Source organism: Drosophila obscura, unplaced genomic scaffold, assembly GCF_018151105.1.
Source record: "Drosophila obscura isolate BZ-5 IFL unplaced genomic scaffold, ASM1815110v1 contig_150, whole genome shotgun sequence".
In the NCBI taxonomy this organism is placed as follows: domain Eukaryota; kingdom Metazoa; phylum Arthropoda; class Insecta; order Diptera; family Drosophilidae; genus Drosophila; species Drosophila obscura.
Window position 1 is genome coordinate 7,898,960 of NW_024542736.1, and position 25,548 is coordinate 7,924,507.

Here is a 25,548-nt window from a genome sequence, read left to right on the forward strand (position 1 = left end):
ACACGTGTGTGTGTGTGTGTGTGTTTACATCTGTGAGAACTGGGGACTGGGGCTACCCATTCCCGAATCGTTTTGCTGGCTCAATATGTTGATGTTTGCTGAGATTCAAATAAATCCCAAAAATTATGCAAAGCCATGAACTTGAGCATTAAGCTAAATCTGACACAAAATATACCCAAGTCACGTCAAAAATGATATCCCTGTGTGCACTAGTTTCTCGAGAAACGATTTTTAAATTCAAATATCAGTCGGGATTATTTGCAGAGCCAATAGCAAAACCCTGAGGCTTAAATAAAGCATGGAAAGGTTTTCCGCTTCCAGCTGACAGTTGGCAAGTGCTTGAAATACAATTAAAACGTAACTACAATTTAAGGCTCAATTAAATGATTACTAAAGGCAACATAGAGCGATAAACTGTTGCCCACGAACTGCTGTACTTCTCCGTATATTGCGTGGTATCAAGCTTACGGTTTTAATTAAATTGCCAAAAACACACACTCTGTGGCCACAAATTTTTCGGCTTTTTGCGGCTATCTCTCTCCCTCTCTCTCTCTTCTCAAACGAGCGCGCACACGAATACACACACACACAGACCCATGTAAATATGCTTTTAATGAGTATATAATTGAGTTAGCAGCACCAGCAGGAACGGAAACGGAAACATCGAGCTGATTCGATGGAGCACAGTAATGGCCAGGCCCGAAGCAGCTGTGTTGACTGTGGAGCCAGCGGTAAGTAGGCCGCCCCGGAACGCGAAGCAATTAAAAGGCAAACAAGCCATGGCTTGCAGAGAGACATTCACACAACCAAGCAGCAAGCAAGGAGTCAACAAGCATAAGAAGAAGCAACCAAATTTAGATGTTTTAAACAACAACAAATCGCCGACCTGCAACGAAGCTTGATGGAGCGGCAAATGCGAGGAAATTGCTTGATTTGGAACCCAAACTTTTAATTCAATCAATTTTAAAGTGTCACCTAAATAAAAGAGACTTGTTTTCTTTTGAAAAAGCAGCAATTGCATTTTTAAGGTATTGCGAATCAGCTTGTAAACGTGCTTTGGCTTTGTATACATATATAAATAAATTGAACATATAAAAATAAATAAATAAATAAAAATACAAATTGTTCTCCAGTAAAACAAAACAGTGCAGGTGAAACTTTTAAACTAAACACTAAACAAAAAATTGTTCTGTATTAAGGCCTGATTAACTCTCATCTCTGCCCATACTTAGAATTTAGTAAGTTGCTTAGTTAACTATAAAATGGGCTTGGTTGATTTACTACCATTTTTCAAGGACTAGATTTCGCTTCCATCACGAAGTTTCGTACCACTTGCAGGCCAATACTCGTAAATTTTGCTAAGCTAATATTTTATTTAGAATAAAAATTAAGGACATACACACCACAGACATACACACACACATACACGTGCAAGTGGAAGTAAATGTGAAGGGACGAAGGGACGGACGAAGGGAGAGCAACCGAATTTGTCAAACACAAACAGAAAAGGATGCTTTCATGTGCGCGGCACAGCGCAATGTATTTGAGTTTGTATTCGTATTGTTGCAAATGCTAGATGACCTTGAACTCACAAACACTCCCAAACCAAACACACACACAAACACATACACACATACATGGGCAAGCAGCAGCACACACACACTCGCACAAACACTAGCGCATAGCAGGCCAAGCAGGCACGGTATCGTATCCCTCATCGTGGTGGCAGTCGCCTGGCGGGCACGCACACCTTGGCCAAGAGAACAGCGGAGAAACAGGCAACGAGGCCACACTGCTGACTACGAATAATAAAAATGGAGGCAGAAAGAGAGAAGAAACAGAGAACGACAGAGAACGAGAAGGAAAGACAGAGAGGAGAGAGTGCATAGAAACGAGAGGGCAATATCAGCAGCTGTGAGCAATGAGTGAAAGTGAGCAGAAAGCACACGTGCCTGCTGGCAAGACGGCGACGGCGACGGCAACAAGAAATCGAAAGCGTGATGGGGGAGGGTCCCACAAGCAAAAGCACGAAGTAAAGCAACGGCACAAAAGCCCCGAGAATCTTCTTCAATCTTTTATACGAGAATAACAAAAGCAACACACACACACACATACCTCGTCCTGCGGTGGCTCGCGAAATAATAAGAAAGGAAAACGCAAACCAAAAAGTTCTGCCAAGTGCGCCATTTTTCCGACCTGGGAAGGAAAGTAGCAGCAGCCCACAAAGAGTTACGCACCCGTCAGGAGGAGGGCGAAAAAGGGAAGCGAAAACAGACAATACTAATACTAAACTTTATCTAACATTTACTTTAAACTAAGCTCAGTTGAAGCCATTTCTGCCTGGTTATCTCTCGACTCTCCGACTAGCTATCGATCGGGGCTATCTAAACAGGCTCGTTACAATCCAAAATAGATAGTTAAAGTGCCAAAGAGAATTCGATGGAACATACATATTACAGACCGACCCGGACTATTCGCCAATAATTCCTACGACAGCCTTACGAACTTGAATATTCCATTCTTTAAAGCGTAATGCTGCCTGCAGCTAAATGCCTTAAATATTGTGAAATATTATGCATGTAAACAGGTTAAAAGTATACTGCAATAGTTTATTACTTTGTGTTGGGTGGGGGGGGTCGGTAAATATTTCCTTTCCTGCGTTTGAAACTTCTGCGCTAAATTGGCAACTCTTCTGCAAGGGTAAAATAATTACGGCCAAACTTTAAGTCTGGTTGGAATAATACCCTGCCACCCTGCCACCCTGCCACTTTGGGGCAACCCCTTAATAATAAGGCCATGGACGTAGCCCCGCTCCTCGCTGTACGACAATGCTGCGGCACGTGTGGCACTCACGCGTCCCGTTCCGCCCATCAAGATGAGGGCTCGCTCTTTGCTACCTGCTACCTGCTGCTTTCTGCTTGCCACCAGCCCCCGGCTTGGCCCCCTGTCACCTGAACGAAATATATTTAAATAATTTATGATGCCGTCCTGCACAGCTGAGCGCCCTCCTCCCGCCCACCAACGAACCGCATGCCTGACTCCCGACTCCCGGCTTGTGTGTGTGTGTGTGTGTGTATCTGTGTCCGAGTGGGTTTGTGCGTGCGTTGCTCGATTTTTGTTTCTCTATTCTATTTATTTTTTTTTCCCGGGGACACCGCCATTTGCGTGGGCGAGTCTGGCGAGTTTGGCTCCCGGCGGGTCTGGGTCTGGGTCTGTTTCTGTTTCTGCTCCGTGTGTATGTATGTACGATATTGAGACATACGACCAACGACGACTCTGCGGAGCGTTGACACGCACCGCAATCGGAGTTTAAAGTTTGTGTAATTCGTTTGCGGAGACAAAAGCCGCAAGAGCCACAGTCAGAGCCGGAGCTAGAGCCACAGCCATTGCCATTGCCCAAAGCCAGAAGAGCCAGCAGTGCAGAACATTATACAAAGTGCAGTTTTGTGACAGGAGCAGGGAGCAGAGCAGCATCACAAGCACAATGTCCCACGCCAGCACCCAACCAGCCATCCAACCAGCCAGCCAACCAGCCAACCAAGCGCCACCACAGTGTCATGCAATAAACCATAAAAATTAAGCACTCGAGCCAACAGAAAGCACCAAATGCATTACGAGCTACGGTGTACTCTGCTCAAAAGCAGCCCGGGCTAAGCCGCACCACTCTTTGGTTGGGGGGTGGCGGGGTGCGGGTGCGAGGGTAGCCATGGCAACCCATAAAACGACAAGAATAAAATGCATTTTGTCTGGCATCCAGGCAACAACTATTGTGCACCAGAAAATGGATATGTACGAGTATAATGCCAGTGCACGAGCAGTTTGCAGTAAAAGTAATAAAATCACAAAAAAAGATGAAGAGCGAGCTGCAGCAAAAAGTTTGCATCGGGCAGGGGCAGGGGCAGAGACGGGACGGAACGGGGTACTAACAGAGAGCTTGGCAAACAACATTGGCAATGGGTAGTAGTACTTTGTTTCGGATAAAGTTTAGCGCTGACGTCAGCCGCAGAGGATGCAACAATGGACGCAAGGATAACAGCGCCACAGATAGATAGATGAACAATAAAGAGTGGGAAGAGTGGGAGAGTGATGGAGGGGGGCGGAAAAGATGGAAGGGCTGCTGCTGAACAAGAGCTGCTCTTGATGAAGTCGCGGCCAAAGGGGAAATTGAAGCAAGTCTTTAGCCATCCCGCGAGAGATGGTGGCCCAGGGGCAGGGGCAGGGGGCATATGCAATGAGTGGAGAGTGAGACTTACCCTCATCCCTGACATTTCCCATTAGTATGTCATAGTCCTTGAGATCCGCCGTCTTCATCAGGGTCATGGGATCAGCGGGCAGGAAGGCCCCGTCTATGGTTGGAGCCGATGGGAAGCTGAGGATGCCGGAGTACGAGTTCCATTGCTGCACCGAAATTGTCTTGGCGTCCACGCCACGCATGCAGCTCATCACGTGAGCGGGATTGGTCTGCGGAGGGGCAGAGAAGAGAGCAGAGCAGAGCACAGGTTCACCAATCTAATACGGAAATACGGAAATGAGCGGCTCACAACTCACCTTCAGCATGGAGGCATTGCAGTTGCAGTCGTTGATCAGCGCCTTGCCGATCTCCACGGCCTTCTCGGAGGTCATGTGGCTCCAGGGCGCGTTCATGGTGCCCGACTGCATCATGCCCCGCTTGACCACGCCCCGCGTCACGGGCGACATCAGTTGGGCGTTCACCGAACTGGAGCCCGCCGACTCACCGAACAGGGTCATCCATTCGGGATTGCCGCCAAAGGCGTGCGCATTGTCCTTCAGCCAGCGGATGGCCAGCGCCTGGTCCCAGAGCCCCACATTGCCGGGTGCCTCCTCGGCAAAGTCTGCCGGCATTTCTGGCGCCAGATGCAGAAACCCAAAGGCCCCCACTCGATACTGGAAGGACGCCACTATCACATTCCCCACGGCCGCCATGATATCCGCATTGTATATCTCCAGGGTGGCCGAGCCGGTCATGAACCCGCCGCCGTAGATCCAGATCAGAATGGGCAATCCATTGGTCGTGTTCTGGGGGTTGCCATTGTGGATGAGGTGGTCCGTGTCCACCGGCTTGGCGCCCGAGTGCTGTGGGCAGTAATCACCATGTTCAAAGTTATTCTGTGGGAGAAGTCGAACCACTCACCTCGGCACCATTGGCGCCTCTTCCGTGGCGTAGACGCGCCTTGGCCGGCGCCCAAACGTTGATGTACAGGCAATCCTCGGATACATTTGTGTTGGGGTTCCAGATCTCCTCGCCGGAGAAGCCCGGAAAGTATTCGTAGCTGTGGGTGGAAGAACAGAGGCAGAGGAAGGTTCTCTTGATTAGTGACTGACCCATATGCAAATCAAAGCCCGGCTCTCCTACACTCTCCCCTCTATCTGGAATTTCGGTCACGCCAATTACGAAAAGCTAACCAGCTGTGTTATTTATTTTACGAGTATTTGCTCTCTTCCGTTCTTCTCGTTTTACCTCCCATCGTTTCCCGCCCCGCCCCCCCGGTCCTGTTACCGGGCCGGGCCTACAATTTGACATAGTTTTTCCGCCTTATAAATGTTGAATACCTCGAATCGATATCTCTACGCATTCGTACAAAGCTCAGCATTTGTCTGTCCGTTTCTATGGATACCTTTGTGCAGATACTTACACACAAACAGACGATACACACACCCGTACACATGTATGTACATACATCTGTGATGTGCTCGTATGTGTGCATGGGTAGGTGTGTTTGGCTTCGTGTCCATTAAAATTAACTTTGCCGTTTCGCATAAAAGTAATTTATCACAGACGTAGAGTGAAAGAGGCGATTCCGCTCGCCGCTTCCTCCTGCCCCTGCCTTTATCTCTATATTTTTCTAATTTCCTTTTGCCACACACACACACACATTGATGACTATCCATTAGGGTGTGTGTGTGTGTGGCAATGTTACAGCCAATTACAGCCCTATATTTCAGGAGCAGAAATGGGACCTGCCAAACCGGACTGATTCAAAGAGGCAGCCCGAAACATGAAGATGTTCCCCAGGGCAGAAGGACACCCCAATTATATCCATCCAAAAACCCTACCAATGCCAGTATATTAATTATTTATAGTTGCTAATTGCAACATGCATTCCGGACAATGGAAAATAACGAATAACATATGTACATAATGTCGTTCATAAATTCAATTCATGAGTTAATATTAAAGTGCATTAAACGTTGCCGAAATATATCTGCAAACAGTTTGGGTTATTTCACACAACCTAAATAATGTTTGGCTATTTATTGTTTAGTTGGCATGCAAATAATTCACTTCGATCAGCAAATTGGTTTAGCAAATAAATGTATTTTGATTTCTAACTGATTTTTATAGCTACTAATCAGATTAACCTGTCGGTTTTGGTTTGAAACCAGACAGAAGTCTGAAACCAGACAGAAGTAGATTTGAATATCATTTAATGTGGCATACAGTTCCAAGGTACTAGAGGCAGAAGCACAAATCTGTGTCATAAATGTATAATACTGTAGTGAACCCATGCATGTACATATTTAGCATTCTGTGTATATATAGATAAATAAATATATAAGCGCGTACATATTCGCAGTGACATAAACAACTAAGGTTTATGTTACACATTCCCTTTCCACAGCAACGATCGGTCAGCTACCAAAACTGCTGATCAGGCATTCACTCAAACTCAAGCAGAACCCAAACGCCCTAACACTGAGGCCATGGGTCTCCCTCTCAAAAGCCCCTTGATGCTGATCATGCATTTCCATTAGACTCAGGCAGAGACCACGCGCAATACTCGGCGGTATATAATGTATGTAGAGCAATTGTGCCCTAGGCTAAGAACAAAAAGATACTCAATAAACATTCTAAATTAAGCCACCAATCTGAGCGGTCTTGTTTCGCTAACTTAACAATACATTTAGTGGCATAATACCCAAAAACATGCTGCAACATTATTCTTTTTCTTTTTCTCTAAAAAGAATCCTAAATAATAGTTCCCTGACAGTCACACAAATTTTCTATTCAACTTTCAAATGCATCAACTCATTGCACAAATAATTTATTTAAAGTATGTCCACACGTATGGTGCCGAGGGACGACTGAGAGCTGTCCTCACAGAGGCGGTCCATCGGCTGCTCTCTTGGGTCTCTTGGATCACTTGGAAACTACTTCAATGGCAATCTTGTTACTTTACCAAACTTGTCTTTTTCTATTCCATTAACTGGTTTCTTCTAGTGCTAGCAGTTTTCCGATCCCAACAACGATTCGGCCCGACAGAAGAGTAGTTGTATGCCAGCCAGGACTTTGTCGGCCTTAAATAATTAAGTGCAAACACGATGCAATTGCAGGCTGCAGCGCAAACTTGGTGCGGAGCCCGACCCCTCTGGCTGGCGTCTTCTGTTTGACCGGCATTTTGCATGCGGGCATGACGTCACTAGCAACAGTTAGGTCAACAGCGTGCTGCAACTGCAGCCGGGCTCCGATTTGTTGTTTCTGGGTCAACTGCAGAAGTGGAACACCCTGGCAAACCAAACAGCAACTCAAATCCCGACCCGACCCCACCCGACCCCACCCGACCCCCCCGACCCCACCCGAAACCACCCCCTGACTTACCGCTCTTGGACGCAGGTCGCAGATAGACGAGTGGCGTCTAGGACGCCGTGCCAGGGCTCCGCCGGTACCGGTTTGCGAAAGCGCAGGTCCTCGACTGGCGGCTTGGCGTAGGGGATGCCCGTATAGACGTGCACCTCGCGCCCCTGCACCGTCACCGAGCGGCCGCGCACCGGACCCGACGATGTCTGCACCACCAGGCGATCGATGACGCCGCAGACGCCGTTCAGGTGCAGCGAAAGTATCAGCAGCGCCGCGGCCAGCGCATAGGGGAGGCTGTGCTGAAGGGAGGCGGCCATGACGCGGATGCGCGGCAGGGCCGGAAGCGGATGCGCAATTCGCGCGATGCGGTGTCCTAATTGACGCTGTGACGTCACTGCAAATGGCTTTGGGGCTCCGGCTAGCAGTTGGCTCTGATTACGTCTGCGGCTCACGGCTTACGGCTTAGCGATTGCAGCTTACGGTCTATGTCTCCGGTTTAAGTTGCGGTTGCTGGGATTTGGCGGATTTGGTTTTGGTATTCCTCTGAATGCTGGCGACTCGACTGTTGCTCTCTGCTACATCTGCACTACTGCACTACCAGCAACCATCGGCGAACGGACTACAATTGCCGAAGGACTATTATCCGGTTGTGCTTGCTGCTGCTGCTGCTGGTGCTGCTGCTGCTGCCACAGTTGCCACTTGAAGCTGCCGTATGTGTCTTGCACTAAACATTCTTCCAAAGCCGTTTGCTCGGTCTCCCTTGGGCCTGGCCTAGGACTGGGCACGGGACTGGGACTGGGGTCTGGGAACAGGCGACTGAGTTCTTCGAGTGCGGAGTTGTACAGCCTTAGGGGTGTCGGGGGTGTATGGCTTTGTGCAGCTGTTGCACTTTTGCAGCTGGCTTCCTGTGCCTGCCCTCAGCTCTGCTCGGCTTGGCTCTTCTCGGGTTTCTCCTTCTTTCCCTTTCCCTTTCCGTTTCGTTCCGGTGTGGTCTGGTGGTCTCCTGCTTTCTGCTCCTCTTTGTGTTTAAACTGCAAATAGAAGAGAAAGGACAGGCATTAGGATATTTGTCTTAGTTTCCTACCAGTTGGTACAGCCCTGCCAGGGTGTGCTCCGAGGTTTGTTTAATTTCTGTTTCTGGTGCTTTTCTGCTGCTACTTTTCTGCTGCTGTCACCGCAGAAGCACAAGTTGACGACTTCTCTGGAGCTGCCCCCGTTTCTATGCTACAAAATATTTAAGTGTGTTTGCATTTGTGTCGGTCGTATGTCTGTGTTTGTGTCTGTGTGTGTGTGTGTGTGTTTACCACTTCAGCAGAGATGTGCAAAGGCACAGAGCATTCACAAGTTTCCGAGTGCTGTCCCCCATCCTCCATCCAGCAGCCGTACTCGGAAACAGCCAGCAGCCCCACATGCACATTGGGGCCACTCACATCTCGCATCTGTTCTCGAGAGTCGCATATCGTTTTCTAAGGCTATGCCGTCTCGTTCAACCCTTTTTTAAAACGTCGTTAGACATAATCTCTCATATGTGCTGTCATTAAAGTCACTTGACCGATTTATGCAAATATATTTTTGCAAAACATGTACCCCCTGCCCGACAGCTCGATTCAAGCAATCGTTAATTGAGGGGTCGGTCTCTTGGCTTAATTGGAACTCCCAGGTAAACTTTAGATACATATAAACAAAGCCAACTAATTAGCAACAGCGCAAAGGTAACTTTTTATTGCAGTTTTTGTATACCGGATACCGGAAATTCTTCGCCATAAAATCCCTTTGCTAGGGTATAATAAATTGATGTACTTCTTAGAAAGTTCATACTTTGAAGGGGGTTTCTCTTTCGAGTGTTCACTGTATGGTATGCACTACTAATGGAAAGCTAACAGACAAACTTTTGATATATATTTTCATCAAATATCATTCGAAGAAGCCAACTGACTAACTGTCACACACAAATTAGGCAGAACCATGCCATTGGCTGATGGCAATTTCTGGCAAAGTTTTTGTGTGCTCCGCTCTATAAATATCGCACTCTATTCCAGCTGCATGGTACTGCTGACATTGGAGGCTGCAGTTTGATGGAAAACACAAACAAAAGAACGAACAAACATTTGCCGCAGCAAATAGTTTTCACCCGGCCATGTCCTTGATGCGCTCCGTGCTGCTGCGTCGTGTAGTCTGCCAGTTGCAGCAACTTCCGACGCCAAAATTGAGCCGCGACCTGGACTTGCCCGAGGCAGAGGTACCAGAGCCTTGCATGCTGCCAGGCCCATTAGACGGGGCCCGTATAATAACTCCACTGCCACACCTCCTCCGTGCGCCCAAATGCACCTTATGTTAAGCGGCAACAGCAGCAGCTCGCCAGCCGCTGTCTCAGCCCCAAAGAGGGGCGCTGCAGTAATTTAAATGTTATTTTGCGGCACAATTAAAATGGCATTAAGACGCCACCGAAATGCGACTTACAGGCTGCCAATTTAATTCCCGCTGGCCGGCCTGCGACCCTGCACATTTCAACTAAATTAGCTCAATTTTCTACATGTTCTTTGCATTTTCATTTCTGCTTTGCTCCGCACTCTTCGCCACTGTAGTTCCCCTGTAAACTGTGGCAATCTTTGCCCAGTTTTTCTCCATTTTATCCCCATCCAGCCTCTGTCAACAGCGCCTGGTGCTGTGCAGATAAGACCTGTCCGGACCTAAGTGAATATTTTCTTAATTTCTTGCGGCTGCAGCAGTTTTCGCCACCCCCGCCCGCTGGCAGTTCATACTAAAACTTTCCATGAAAACGAGTCCTTTTTTTTAATGTACTGGGAACATGGTGGGACTTGTTCAAAAGATAGGCGAGGCTCTTTTCTTCGTCTTATTTCATTTTATGATATCCGCTGCCAGCACACAATTCAAGCGCTTAGTTTCAGCTGACACGGGACATTTTTTCTTGGCAACTGTTTTCATAAAGTTGCAGCTTCAAAGTTGGCTCAAGGAGCAACTAAAAGCTTCTAAAGTATGAGTACTGTATGGAGCTGCCAGAGCTTAATTCAGGGCAGCAGCATAAAAAATGGCCAGCTCTTTCCGAACTCAAAAAATAAATAAAATCTGAATTAATTTTTTCAGAATGACAAAATTCATTCTCGCTATCATTTTTGTTTTGTTCTCTATTTCTGCAGTTTTTATCTATACACAAAGAGCATCGAACCATGGAAAAATTAAAATATTGATATATTGAAAATACTTTGAATTGAAATAATTTGATTTTTTAATTAAAATTCTGCTAACGCTGTGGAAAGATTTTCTGTATACAAATTTCATAGTTTTTCTTGTGGCTTTTAGCTTTTGCTGCTTTCGTTTATTTTCCTGTTCCATGGAAATCACATGAATACCCCATTTGGCGACCCCTCAGCAATGGTGTCATGGATATGATAACAGACAAAGACAGACAGACAGGGACCCAGAGAGAGAGTGAGGGCGAGAGAAGCGCGAACAATTTTAATGACATTCAAATTAAATTATAATTTCAAAAGTTTCGCCGCGCCACGAGAACGTTTGTGTTGACGATGATGACAAGGACATGACCAGGACCAACGCCAGCACCAGCACCAGTAACAAGTGAAAAGCGAACGGGCGACACTAGTCCTCAGTCACCATCCAACATTCTGGGCTCTGCCTGGGTCAGTATTCGTTGGCCAAAGGTCAAAAGGAGGAACCAGCAACAACGATAAAGGTTTGGCTGCCTTCCTCGACCTCGACGCTGCTCCCATTCAACTCGCTCTGCCCATCTCTCTCTCCCTCCCCGTGCCATCTTTTGTTTTCAAAATTTGGCGAATGCTAAAAAACTTGGCTAACGACAAAACGAACGGTAAAAGCCAAAGGGTAAACAACACAAAGGCAAAACGAAACAAAAACAAAGATGAGAGACATCAGAGGGTTGAGGGTGATTGCTGAGTGGTGGGACGGCACGGGACGGGACGGGGTTTACGGTTTTTTGATGTTTGTCGTGAATGTCGTTTCTACCACATACACAGGAAATATGTACGTGTATTTTAGAGATGGGAGTGCTGTGGCACATACAAATACCAAAATGACCGCCGGGCGCTAACTTTCCATCACGCACGATTATTTTAAGTTTCAATTACAAGTTCCACAGTTTTTAGCTGAAGTCTGAGGAATATAGTCACCAGAACTAAGTTCCATAGCTATAGCGACATAGCTCGAAATTTTCTTTAAATATTCGTCTCCATTTCCATTTGCTAAACATTCCTTTTTTGTACATCTTTTGGATAGCAACATAAGTCACCTTCTCATGTAAAATTGTTCATTAATATTCAATGATTATACCTGTGATCTCTTTAGCTGTCTCCTTGGCATTTATTAATGGAGTCGACCTTTTTGTACACGAACTCTCACGAGAGTGACACGAAGTACCAAGTAGAAGGAAACCCTTCTCTAGGTTCTACCGCCAGTACGTATAGCACGTATCCGTATATGGCTATGTATAAATGTGTATAAATTTAATTGGTAGGTTGAAGAGGGTAGTGGCAGGCAGGCTGGAGAGCAGGCAGAGGGCTGGCAGGCGGATGGCAGTTGGCGACGCTTAATTGATACCAAACGGCAGAGGTGTGAGAGACAGGTGTCTATTATGAGCTGAATACCTAAAGGACTATTGGCTAATATTGTTAGGGGGACTGGGTACTGGGGACACATCTACGATACACAAGGAGAAAACTGTGCACGTTGAAATGGCTGAAGATTCGAATATCTCGCAGAACACATCACATATTGTTTAATCTTTTCCAAGCCATTTCACTGGGCTCCCTTCCGGCCAATAAACTTCCGCACAATCATTAAACCCCCAGAAAAATATGACCATCTGCTTTAATGGGGGCCACAATCATCGTCAACTTTGACACTGACCGTTTGACCTTTTCGGCCAGCAAGTGGCGGGACTCCGATCACAGGCTTCAGCGCCATTAGGCGAATGTCTGGCGCCAGCCAAACTATAAAATAAATGCACAGGCGTGGCGCAAATCGTAGCCGGGTCCTGGCCCCACACGACAAGCAAATGACCCGACCACGACCATAGGAGCCGCATAGAATATGACACGAACTTCAGCCTCTGACTCAAACTGAAGCGGAATTATATTTTTGGCTATTCTTACTTTAAGATGGCGAAAATTAAAAACTCGGAAGAAACAGGAAGCTGGAAGCGTGAATAAAATTTCCAAGTTTTCTCAACGCTTATTAATAATCATAAGGTTTAATGTTTGTCTGATGAATCCTTTTAAAAGTGCACTTAAAAGCGAAATTGAAATGAAAAATTAATTATTCTGCCTCAAATTATGTTTTAAATATATTTAACAGAACCAATAAACTGTTATACTGATCTGCACTTCAAGCTGCTGGGTCTGGGTCAGACGTTGACTGAAGGCTGCCTACGTATAACCCATATGAAGACCATAATAAAACGCAAAATATACACAGCAGGCAACAGAGGAGAACCGAGCAGAGCAAAGCGGAGAAGCCCACAGAGGAGACTGTGGCACCGGCGGCGCTTAGTTTTTTTTATTGCATGGCACCGCATGTGGTGACTGCGGCGATTGAGGTGACTCTGGTGGAGGAGCTGTGCAGGGTGAGAGCCAGGAACCCCAACATTAAACAAGTGCCGCGTGGCCACGTCCGGTGCAGGACTTGGGTTTTAGTGGCTTTCGGCCGTCACCGGGGATCGTTAACGCTGAGACGCTCAATTTAGCGCGTATTATTCAGGTTGCCTGCGCCTCGTCGGTGCGACTGACCTTGATGATATCACCAGCCAGTCTCCTAGTCCCACTCTCAGTTCCTGTTCCTGTTCCTGGCCGAGACCTAGTCGAAGACATGTGCGAATCTCTCGCAGGCGAGCTCAAAACTCGCACGTGCCACCCTGCCACCAACACTGCACCCACCCACACACACCGCGACGCTTCCCTCCAGTCCTGCCCTTGGTGTCGATGTCTTGGGTCTCGGGTTACCCATGGGTGTGCTGCACTTAAAGCCGAAATAAAAATCAATAATCGGGGAAATGACAAGTCAACAGCAGCTGAGCCGAGCTAAACGGGCGGAGCTGCCAATTCTGAACCGTCTTGCGCCCAAAAAAAAAGCCTCTACATGTACATATGTATGTGCTGCTGACTCTGTGTGTGAGATAGCATGTTTTGGGGGAAAAAGTTGTATATTAAGTAACCTGACAGCGAGTCCCCGGGACACGTTCCTCGCTCGCGACCCGAAAACGTGCACCGAAAGCCTCGACTCGAATTTATGGCATTCTCACTTTTTATTTATGTATTTTTCTTGTTTCTGGCCTGCATTTGTGTATGAAATATATGGAGTCATTAACCCAGAGAGAATGCCAATTTTCCAAAGAACCGGCACACGACAAGGCGGCATGAAATACATTTCTGTAGAATCGAAAATTATTTGGTTTTATTTGCATACTTTTTGGAGTAGAATCAAAAATAGGCGAATGCTATAAATAAATATGAACCAATAGAAGGCTCTTGTAGCTGCCTTGCAAGATCGACTGTATGAGCATAATTGAACCGTGTATCCGATGTAAATTCACTCGAAAATCAAGTCATTCGGTGACAATTTGAATGAGAATGATGCCCCGAAGCATCGAAACCGATTGAATGGGATGTGTTATTTTTAATCATATCAGTCAGATTTTGTGTAAAATGAACATATTTTTCGTAGAAAATTTGTTTCATGTGAAATATTTTGTACATCAGTTTTCTAATGAACTTTTATCAACAACAACAAATAAAAATAATTGCAAAACAACAGGCACATCAAATATTATCTGTGTCAATGAAAAACAAGATCAAAACAAGCAAAAAGGACCAGTCCGAAAATTCATTGTTGATTGTCTGCAACACACAAAAGAACTTTTTAGGGCTATTAGTCAGATGGCGAATGCCGGGAAATAAAATCTGACAAAAAAGAGATGGTAGATGGAGCTCAAAGAAAATAAAACTACATTTAAATATTCGATTTTACTTTGACCTCCTAACCTATTAAGCTGCCTTCCACAATACAACTGCAGGAAGAATGTGAATATGTATACTCGGAACATCCAACAGCCATAAATCCCTTGCATCAAACCAAATTTTCTGATTATTGTACTATTTTTTTGTTTTTTTATACCATGGTTTTATAAATTAAAAAAATATATATATATTTAAAAATTAAAAATTTGTTTTTTTTTAGTTTTAAGTATTCTATTTCACACCTACTTTATAAGACGAATTCAACTGTCAATTGCCTTCCAAATTTTATATATAAGATAAATAATTTTTTGTGGTATGTTTTCTTCAAAGTGTTGACCTTAAAAACTCAGAAAAAGTCTTAAGAGCCAGAGACCCATTGTACTCCATTGAATTAATTGCAATGTTAAGTATACGCCCGGGAAGACCAATAGTATATATATTTTGCTGATAATGAATACATCTAAGTTATCAGTCCCCACTCCCATCCTCCTGTTCTCCGCCTCAGCGGATGCTGTGAAATGTCAAATGTGACTGCTGTTTTCATATGAAATGACGCAAGAGAGGAAATCGTTTGCCTTTAGGGCGCCACCGGCAAAGGGCATCCAACCAACAAGATACAAGACCCAGCCAGTGACGTCATAATGTATGTCTGTATGTATTCAGAGAGTGGTGTGTGCTGGGTCCTGGTCCTGCCGTTGGTGACCACAAAAACCTACACAAAAGGCCCAACAAAATACCAAAGTTCCCGCAGGCTGGTTAATTACATGAAACAATAACATCATCATCGACGAGAGCAGAGCATCCAGGGGGGCATCTTTGGCACATCCTGCATACGACATGTGCAACATTGCCTCGATTTGAGTTATTCAGGCCGCATAATGAATGCTGCTGTGCATCAACGACACGCACCAGCGACCGGGTCCGGGTCTGGGACCGGGCATCCAGCAACAAGGGCAACAATCAATATTGATGTTTGCGAGCCGAGCCGAGCCTGATGCTAATATACGATAGTCGACGGCAATAATTAAGTTCATAAAAGCGTCAGAGTTTTAATTGGGCTGCTTATTACAATAATCAGTGCGCAGGGAGTGGGGGCGAAGGTTGGGGTGTGGGCCGCCTGGAAGGGAGTCTGCGACTGGGACTATCACTGGGTGTGTGCGCTCATGTGCACTTGCCTGAGTTATTCAATTTGTGGCATCAAGCAAATTGCAGCCAGCCACAACAACAGCAAAGGCAACAGCAAACAGCAACAATGACAGCAATCACGGTAGAAATGACGGCAGCAGCCAAAACAGCACCAGCAGCAGCAACAACAATCAGCGGAAAATTATGTGGAAAACGCGTTGGAACTTAAATTGAAATTTAATTGGCATACGCATCGATAATTTTTACAATTATTACAACGTTTTATTATTTATGCGGACTTTGCGCTTGTCAATTAGTCAGGCTAGTATAATTATGCTTGATTAAGAATAAATACTATATACCATATATAATCAACCGAAAAATTGCAATTAATGCATTAGTTGCGCGATTTAAATTGCATTTGGAGTCATCTCATTAATATTGATTTACCATAATTACGCCATCGCTATCGCTATCGCGATTCAATTCATTTTATATTCTTGCAAATAGTAAATAAGCATTTAATGAAGGTATACGAGTATTAAAGATGTGCATAATGAAATTACAAACAATGCAAATATATATATTTCAACTATTCAGTCAAAGAGATTACCAATATGGCAGGTGGGGGGTGGGGAGCTGTGCAAAGTCGAGACGTAATACAGCTTTAATCTTTGCATGTTAAAGTGGCAACAGCAACAGCAAAAAGGACGAGCACCGTGCGATTTACAGTCAAAGTCTGAGCATATACAATCACACTAAAATCGCGCATACGCCGCGTATTCCCAAAGACGCAGCAGAACTTCGCATTTGTTTGCCTTTGAGTGGCACATGCGCCGCGCCGCGCCGCGCCAGTGCCAGAGCCAATGCCACACTTGGCACTTGCTTTTATTTTACCCTGGGTTACTTTTAATGCCCGGCCATGGAGGACAAGGCTCCAGAGCACCCGGGCGCGCACACAGAGAGACACACATCAAGCAGCTTATTCCCAGTGCACGTCCTGGTCTCAAAGCGTATGTGAGTGCGTGTATGTGTGCGTGTAAGTGATTATCTACCTGTAAAAATGGCGTAGAAAATAAGAGCTAATATTTACATGCTCAGATGCTCATTTCAATGTTCACAAGGCCCGAAAAAGCTTACAACTAATCACAGAAGAAAATTATAATAAATCAGAACAAAGGAATCTTCTGGAAATTTAATAACACATAGTAACCAACAAATAAAAACATACCAAAATATATTGACACGTTTTAAAGACGACAACCTTCTTAGATTCAGTGAAATCTCCTCAAGTTAATGGACTCTTTCAGATAACTTCTAGCACCACAAGTTTCTCTGTATGTAGAACTTTAAGTGCAGCTCGCTAGATTCCCCGCGGTAAATCCAATAAAATCTAATGAGACTGCAGCAGACAACAAATCGCGTTATTATCGCCAGGCAATGACCAGGGGGAAGGTACACAAACAGCAACAGTCATAGCAGGGGCAACAAAAACAATAAAAGTAGCCAAAGTACAGACCAATAAAACCACCGCATAAAACTAATGTTAAACAATTCCCTTTTTCCAGATCCTTTCCCTAGTTCTTTCCCTTAGCTTGCTTTCCGTTTTTGTTGCGTGAGTCCTGCTTTGGTTTGGCTCGGTTTTCTTCTACTCAGCTCGTTTGGCAGGGGCTGTCATCGCCCAACCGCCCATCGTCATCGCAGGCCCCTTTAGACAATGATGACTGCCCCAGAGCACCCGAGGGTATGCAATAAAATTGCGTTTTAATGCTGCTCAAACGGTCGAGCAAGAACCCATTTACAATGCTGCTCGAGTGCCTGTCTGTGCCGGGCTGGGTACTGGTACTTGGCTGCTTTTGAATCCCGGCATACTCTTTCGAGAAAAAGAAAAACATCGGAAACGAATTTTTCTTTGGCAAAACTGTGCGGCCAGTTCTGATTGACTTAAGACCACATTGGCAGATCTCCTAGCCCTTATTCCTAAAGCTCATGATAAACTACACTCCATAAAAAAGGACAGACTTTAGGCCTGAAAAGCCTAAATGCCGATAATGAGAACTTCATAGAACTTATAGTAGGTGTATAAAAAAAATTCAATTTGATATCATTCACAAAAATATAAGTGAAAATATAGCTGTCAACATCTGTGGCAATCTTGCCCGAGAGATTTCTGTCTGCACAACGAACTGTAGATGTAAGTCCTGGGTGGTCGAACTCGTTCCTTCAACTCGTCATTCAATATTCATATTAGTCGAGGGTATAAAACTGTCCCCTTTTGTTTAAATTTTATGGCTGCCTTTTTATGATTTTCTGTTTGTTTGCCCTTCGCATTGTTTTATGGCGTTTTATTTGCATATTTTTTTGCGTGTTTCCTGCTACGAATCTACGTTTACCTACATGTATATGGCTTTCTTTATATGTATGTATGCATATCGTATGATTTTCGATTCCTTAGCGAGCGAATGCAAGCCGCATAAAGTCGAAAAGAATGCTACTCCCATCGGACTGATCGAAGAGCCAGCTCCTTGGTGGCTTCCATTTTGCATTCAGCATTCGATGGGGAATTCGACGAGGCATAAAATATTACCCTGCCCCCTCAAGTGTCGAAAAATAAGCAAAATAAGAGAGCGGCGAAAGGCAACGCAAAACAATTCTCAAGTGCTTCACGCTTTAAGCTTTGCGCTTTGCTCCCTCTTGCTGTTTCCTTTGTGTGTTCTGTGCATTCTGTGGGTTCCGTACTTTGTGCTCGGCTTTTGTATGAGCAGAATACTCGGCGAAATTTTCACACAAAGCACGGAGAGTTCACGGCTCCGTGTTTGAGTTGCAGCCGGAGTTCCCACGCCAGACGGCTTCCTTTGTAAGTTAATCATATATTTTTGATACTGATTCAATTAACTCCAATCCCCCATGCACTGCAGCTGGCTCTAGCCCAGGCATATCTCTCTTTATCCCAGTGCATGCGGTGCCCAGTTGCAGAGATTCCCTATGCAGCGGATGAAAATTGCATTCAAGTGATGATTGGATGCATTGTGTGCAAAATTGATGGATATGGATGGATGAATGGTTGCGTGGATGGATGGATGGATGGCCACGAAATTGGATAAGCTGATGCTAACCGGAAGTCCATGCCGCCGCATTCGTTTTCAATTAATTTTAATTTTCAATGCTCGAAGGCAATCAAATGTCACATTAGGTTGAGTTAAGTCTTAATAGTTTTAATAGCATTGTAAACTGCGTTTTCCCTAGTTCACATGCGACAATTTTTACCTAAAACTGATTACCTTATAACAAACTATTTAGTAATAGTATTTTAGAGTCACAGAATATTTGGTAAATAATCAAATATTAAAATTCAAACCAGATTTTTGGGGACCAACATAATAAAAAAAATTAAAAATGAACACATGGAAATATTTATGTTAATTTTCATAAATTTGATTGTGTACGGAAGAGGAAAAACAACAAAAGGGTTATTAAATTCATCAATGCGTACGTATGTATGTATGTATGTAGAAATGCATGTTGTATATGCAACATAAATCTCAATCTAGAATGCAGTTCACATAAAAGAGCAGAGACAATAGCCGTATCGGGCTACATAATAAACCCAACAAAATAGTTGAACACATTTAAGCGCTCTCATAGATAAGCCACACACACACAAATATACATACATACATATGTGTATGTACATTCGTACATACGTATGTATGATGTGCGAGTATCTGGGTATCTTTGAATGCGACATGAAAATAATCCCCCATGATTGAAGCCGAACCGAACCGAATAGAGTGGAATATGGCATGGAATAGAGCAGGGCTGAACTGCACTGAGCCGGGTCCGGCACGCAATCTCATGAATCTGGGCAACTAATCAGCGTTTGTATCTAATAAGCCGTTTGTGGAGGAGGGCGATGATCGTGTAGCTGATGATATGATGGCATACGGTACGATGATGATGATGGGGGGGAGGTATGTATGGGTTAAGTGTGATAAATCGACAGTTGAGTTAAGCGAACTGTGTGCGAGAGCTCCCCAGCATGGGATGGGATGGCTTGGAATGGGATATGGACTGACTGAGGGAATGTGTCAAGGCAAATCTAGAAAAATATTTATACGCAGCACTACTGCAAATTAAGCAAAAGTGATGCCACACACACACACACATACACATTTGTATATTCGTGCCCCACTTGGGGACACCATAATCAAGAGAAATGAAAGTGGAAGCGAAGAAAGAGGAGCGCCACACAACAGTGAGGCAAGAGACAGAGAAGGAAAATAAAATAAAAGTGTCTTTTCATCAGAATTTTAAATGTGCCCCAGCTCTTGGTTCTCAGTTCTCAGTTGTCAGTGTGGGTTGCCAAAAAGAATGCCCATGTATTGTGTATAGTGTGTGTTTGTGTGTGTGTGTGTGTGTGTGCCCCGATGAGAGTGGGTACAGGTGTGCGCGTGAGCCCACCGAGCGGAAGTTATGGAGCCTACGTGCCCCACAAAATACATTTCGCCGCCGCTCGATGGATGGGCCTCAATATGGGCCAAGCGGGCAGACATTGAGGCAGCCCCAAACAGCAAAACAGCAAAACAGCAAAACAGCTCAACAGGGAGAGGACGACGCCACTCGATAAACCACCAATACCAATGACCAGAACCGTGTATATACATATATCAGTATATATGTATCCATCCATACATATATATGCATATGCGTGTGTTTGTGTAAACAGACAAATTATGAATTTGTAAGACACTCCCGCACTTCCTCCCCTGGCCCTGGGCGTTCTTTTTCGCGCTGTTGTTGTGTGCGGCCCAAAATTGCTGAAGACTTTACGGATCACGGAGCTCATCAAAAATCGTTAAATGCGAAAATCGAACAACAAAAAATGGTGAGAAGGAGGCCGAAGTTCAGGGCCCAAAACAATGCTGGAGGATATAAAATATATCCTGCCTCCTTCCTGGAATACTCACCTCTGTGGGCTGTAGCTGGTACCAGCTGTAAATGCTGAAGATATTTCACTCCACTCTCACAACATGTCACTGTTTGCGTTACTTTTTCTCAAATATTTCCAATATCTCTAAAACTGCAAGATATATGTCGTACTATGTAGTAATAGGAGAGATTTGTTTCGGTTGCACTTCACTTGCACAGAAGGATTCGAAAATATTCAGCTAATGAATATCTTTCTCTGCCTATGTTATGCCATATGCATGCAGGCATCTACATTTACATATACAACTACATATGTATATATGTATGTGTGTTTGTTTGAGAGCTGGCCAACACAAAGGCAGAAAGAGAAACACTCTGGTTCTGGTGATGGCGCTGGTGCCTGTGGCTCTCCTTTTGAAAATGGAATTGGAAGTCTTCGTTTTGCTTTACTTTACTTTACTTTATGCTGTTGCCTGCTTTCTTCTTGCGTTCTGTTCTCCTTGCTTTATCTGAAATTCGCTTGTATTTTGCGCACTGAAAACTACTGCCGCTTGAGAGTGGCTGGCAACGCGCTACGTGGTTCCCTGCTGCTCAAAGCACGAAGCTTGAAGCATCATGGACACGGATGTTGAATATAAACTCATGTATAGATTTGTATAATTTTTTTTAGTTGATTTTTTTCTTCGCGAAAGTATTTAATATTTGATATTTTTTGTGGAATATATGAGCCGAACTATTCTGAATTTGGTTGAATGCGCCAACCGCCAAGATTAAACCAAATATCTGTTGTGTCGTTGTCCGCGGCCGAGAAAATATTGAAAGATTGAGGCAAGCCCACCAATATACCCACCATCAGAGCCGAGGGAAAACGAAGCCTAGAGAGCCGAGTGGTTTTGTTGAGTGATTTGTTTGTGATTCCTGCTTAGTTGAGTGTGATTTTTAAGGGACGAAGCGGGCATCACGCTCAATTCCGAGTCGGATGGAGCAAAAGAGAGCGGCGTCGAGAGAGCTAAATATATTAAAATGGAAGAATAATATAACGGAGATAAAAATCTACTGCGACTGTTACGCTCTCTCTTTCACTCTCTTTATATTTTTGGCAAAAAGCTTTATACGTAAGCTCTACGATTTAGCTTCGGAAATCGGGTACGCTCTCGGCGCCCGCACCTCTTCGACACTTTGCGGCATTTACTGTTGTTTCTGTTGTTTTTCTGCCCCACGAAATTTCATTATCTCGAGTGGTCGTTTGTTTATTTATTTGTCAAGCACGCTCTCGGCTCGGTAAATGTTATTAATGCCCTATTGTTCTATTGGTTTGCCCATGGAAGGGCTCTAATGATGTTTAAACAATTGCATTCGCACTACTTCTTCTTGAAGTCTTCTACATCTCCTGCTCCATCCACTTGTACGAGTACGAGTGCGAGTACTACTGGATCGAAGATTACACTTTGTCGATTAAACACGTATCACCACACATACATATGCTCAATGTACATGGGCCTTATCATCAATTGTTTGTTTTTGTGGCTACCACCGTAAGACCCCCCAAAAATCGATCACGCTGTTCTGTAAATATTACTAGCCGTACCTATACCCGTACAACATCGTGTACCAGCTCTCTCTCACACACGTAAACAAGCAGACACACACACACACACACAAACACATACCTCTGCTTCAGCTGTTTTGCGCCGCAAAGTATGCTAAGCCCACAACATGTACAAGTATTTACCGTATTTATTTTGCAAGCATTTGCCACTGATCTGATCGAAGCGAACCGTCACTGAAAATGTCACTGGCAATCACCTCCTTTCTCTACAACGGCTCTACTCTGCACTTTTCGGAGAGGACCGTACAGACCGCCAGCTAGGTATCAGAGCCCCAATCGGAATTACCGTTCTCTGTGCGGTGCGACGACGAAATGCGGAGAAAGTAAGCGTCGGCGTCCGGGATGAAACGATTTTTTTCTTGTACATGGAGGAAATTTGATATGAAAACATTGACAAGCGCCGCAATGAGCTTTCAGCCTTCAGCTGTGTGCAAAAGTTCTCAGTAACTGTTATATGCAGCAAACGAAAGCTTACGAGTAAAGAAGTCCAATCAAAATTTGTTTTCAGATTCGATTGAAGTAACGCAAATTACATAGTTCTCGAAATCCTCTTAAGTCTCTAGAGAGTTTAGAAAAATATAGAACAGGTACATGCGACAATAGGTATGTGTGTATTGAAGCTGTTAAAAAAATATATTGTTGTAAATACACACGGAGAATGATACATATGTATTACATATGTTCATACCGATATTTAATTTTTATCTAACAATCTTTAAACGTGTTGATCAACTCTCTCCGTATCTAGCTGAATGCTCTTTATCGGTAAACTCGGACACTTGTCAAGCGGCGTCTGATTGAATTACCAAACTTATCAAAGTCATACCTTTACCTACATACAATTTATTTTCTTATATTTTTTAAAGCAAACTTTTCAAATTGGAATTTTTGTGTATTACATGCATTTAGTTTCCTAAGTGAAACAATTATTTTACATAATCGAACAGCTGAAAGTGTCACAGCAGCCAGGTGAAAATAGTTTCATAACAGCTAGATGTACTGGCAGAAAGCAAAAAGTAAAACAAATTGTATTGGTATACAATATATTTAAAAACTGTGGCATAATCGAGGGAGGTATCAGCATCGAACAGCGTGCCTACTTATAAAATTCTATAATTCTGGTGTTTAAGCTGTAATTTAAATGAGAAATTCTAGTTTGAAATGTATACCTCTACAAATCGTAAAATACTTTGAAGAACAAAAATAAAATAAATAAAAAATAGAGCAAGATTTAAATAAACAATATTTTAAACAATACCTTTTCATATGAACAATCGGAAAATAATATTTTTCGAATTTTCTTGAGTTTTAGAGAAATTATTTATGCGGATAAAAAACGCTAAAAAATTAAAAATTTTGCAATTGGAAACAATATATGAGCTAAACTGTAGCTATGGCGATTGATAGCTGCATTTACTAATATTTAAAAATTGCAAAGATCTTTAGAAATAAAACTTAAAAAAACTTAAAGTTCAAAAAACTCTTTAATGGGATTAGGAAATAAATTAAAATTTACGAAAGTAAATTTCTTGTTCACCTTCTATATTTATACCATGCGATCGTATGGAAAGTGAGACATGCATTTCTTTATATCTACATACATACAAACATATGTATGTAAAAATTACTTGTTGCGCCGGTTTGTGTTGACTTTGCCATACATACTCTCGTAGTCTCTCGTGCCTCTCGGACGTCGATCTCTCAGTAGCTGCTGAATCTTTAGGTTGGTTGGTTTGGTTTTTGCGTGCTCTTGACTGTGTTTGCATTGGTTTTGATTGCCTTACGTGGGTGCGCGGTAAAAGATTATTTATAAATTTCACGCATAGTTGCGCGTACAGCGATTAATTGCCTGAATAACTGCAAATGTGGGATCCATATTCGCACTGTCGGGCGGGCGGGCGGTCGGTCGGACGTTCGCCTGGCTAATTAAAATATTCGAATCACTCCGAGTGTTAACTGTGCCAACCGGTTTGTTGTTGTTCCACAATTGTTTCACTGATGACTTAAGTCGGACTGCGAAGACACACCCCAACTACATAAAATATTAGTACTATCTGTGATATTTGCATAATGACGACATCTATCTGGAGGCCTCCCCCTGTAATCAACATGATTCTCTAAGCGAAATCTCCAAACAAAACTGAAATGTTGCCCTGACCTCAGAGCTCCCTGCTGGGAGGCCTTCTACTTTCAAGCTGCCTTCTTTGGGCAGGCGCGTCGGCGACAATCAGAATCGGCTCTGACGCTCGAAAAATATACCAAATAGGTCGCTCGAATGCTTGTCACGAACTTGGAGGCTTCCAGCTATACAAAAGTGAAATCTAGCTGAAAGAAAGCAGCCATTCAAATGCAGTTTCGGGAAAAAACATTGATAGGAATGCAACACAAGTAGAACGATAGAAGAATAGTGGAGACGCCATCAAAAGAGGGGAATTCTAATGGGTTGTGATGATCGCTGACAAGATGCGCAATATGTTCAGGCCCTCTAAAAGGCATCGCTTTCATTTATCTTATCTTGCAGCTCCAATTACGTCGAACAAGCAACTCTACACATCAAGATGCCCAATCCACTGTGGTTTATTTTCTGGCTGCTGGTCTTCTGGTTCGTCTCCTTCTTCGTGGCCTTCTTCTGCGCCTTCTTCTACATCTGGGTCTATGCATTTGCCTCCTGCATACCCGCCCTGTCGGTAAGTTCAGGGAGTTCCAGAATAGTGTGGGGTGGGGTCGCCTCGGGTCTAATTCCTCAACGGTGAGGTCATCGCCACTAAATAGGCGCTGCATGCGGCTGTTGCTTATCGCAGCCAAGTAGATTTCTTCACAATTACTCATGTGTCATAACTTATCGGGGGGGTACTAAAAGGGGCTTTACGAAAAATGTGTGCAAACACGATAACATTTAGGTAGATATGTACATATGCTCTACCACCAGCACCACAAGCACTTGTTCATCAACAATATCTTTCCGTTTCTTTATCGTTCACAGGGCATAGCGGATATGCTGCTCCAGGGCGTGCAATTCCCGTTCTTCTGCGGCAAGGCCATGCTGGAGGGGAAGCCCGCCTTCTAGGGACTCCTTACTTACATATATTTATAAATAAATCTTATAACTAAGTGAATAATTTATAACACTTGCTTTGGACAATATTTTACAATTAAATGTAATTAATTACTTTTTATAAAACCGATCGATCGTCTCTCATTGAACATGCTTTGGATGATACTTACGTGTGGAAAACAGCACTCTGCACTGAAGTTTACTATAACAATTAATAAATAAATTT

General features: G+C 43.9%; 2 protein-coding genes across 7 annotated transcripts in view; one reads left to right on the forward strand and one right to left on the reverse strand.

The window, feature by feature from the left end:
• LOC111073716 (acetylcholinesterase) overlaps positions 1-22,577 on the reverse strand; it is a 39,478-nt gene extending 16,901 nt beyond the window's left edge. For 2 of the 6 annotated variants that reach the window (XM_022366184.2, XM_022366183.2), the window contains exons 1-5: positions 20,697-21,398; positions 7,619-8,628; positions 5,153-5,291; positions 4,549-5,094; positions 4,254-4,461 (exon numbers count right to left, since the gene is read on the reverse strand). In XM_022366184.2, coding sequence (XP_022221876.1) covers positions 4,254-4,461; positions 4,549-5,094; positions 5,153-5,291; positions 7,619-7,914 — 1,189 coding nt within the window. In that variant the 5' untranslated portion in view covers positions 7,915-8,628; positions 20,697-21,398. Of the gene's footprint in view, positions 1-4,253; positions 4,462-4,548; positions 5,095-5,152; positions 5,292-7,618; positions 8,629-20,696; positions 21,405-22,328 lie in introns of those variants that run through there. The other 4 variants (XM_041596396.1, XM_041596397.1, XM_041596398.1 and 1 more) reach the window with 4 other exon arrangements.
• Positions 22,578-23,901: 1,324 nt separating this feature from the next.
• Positions 23,902-25,452, forward strand: LOC111073721. Its single transcript, XM_022366188.2, has 3 exons — positions 23,902-23,990; positions 24,789-24,954; positions 25,251-25,452. Exons 2-3 carry the CDS (start codon positions 24,826-24,828, stop codon positions 25,332-25,334), a joined length of 213 nt encoding a protein of 70 aa, XP_022221880.1. The 5' UTR covers positions 23,902-23,990; positions 24,789-24,825; the 3' UTR covers positions 25,335-25,452.
• Positions 25,453-25,548: the final 96 nt, after the last annotated feature.

Coding starts and splice junctions, on each gene's coding strand:
- LOC111073721 (XM_022366188.2), top strand. CDS start 24,826: ATGCCCAATCCACTGTGGTTTATTTTCTGGCTGCTGGTCTTCTGGTTC. Junction 24,955..25,250: donor CCTGCATACCCGCCCTGTCG/GTAAGTTCAGGG, acceptor TATCGTTCACAG/GGCATAGCGGATATGCTGCT.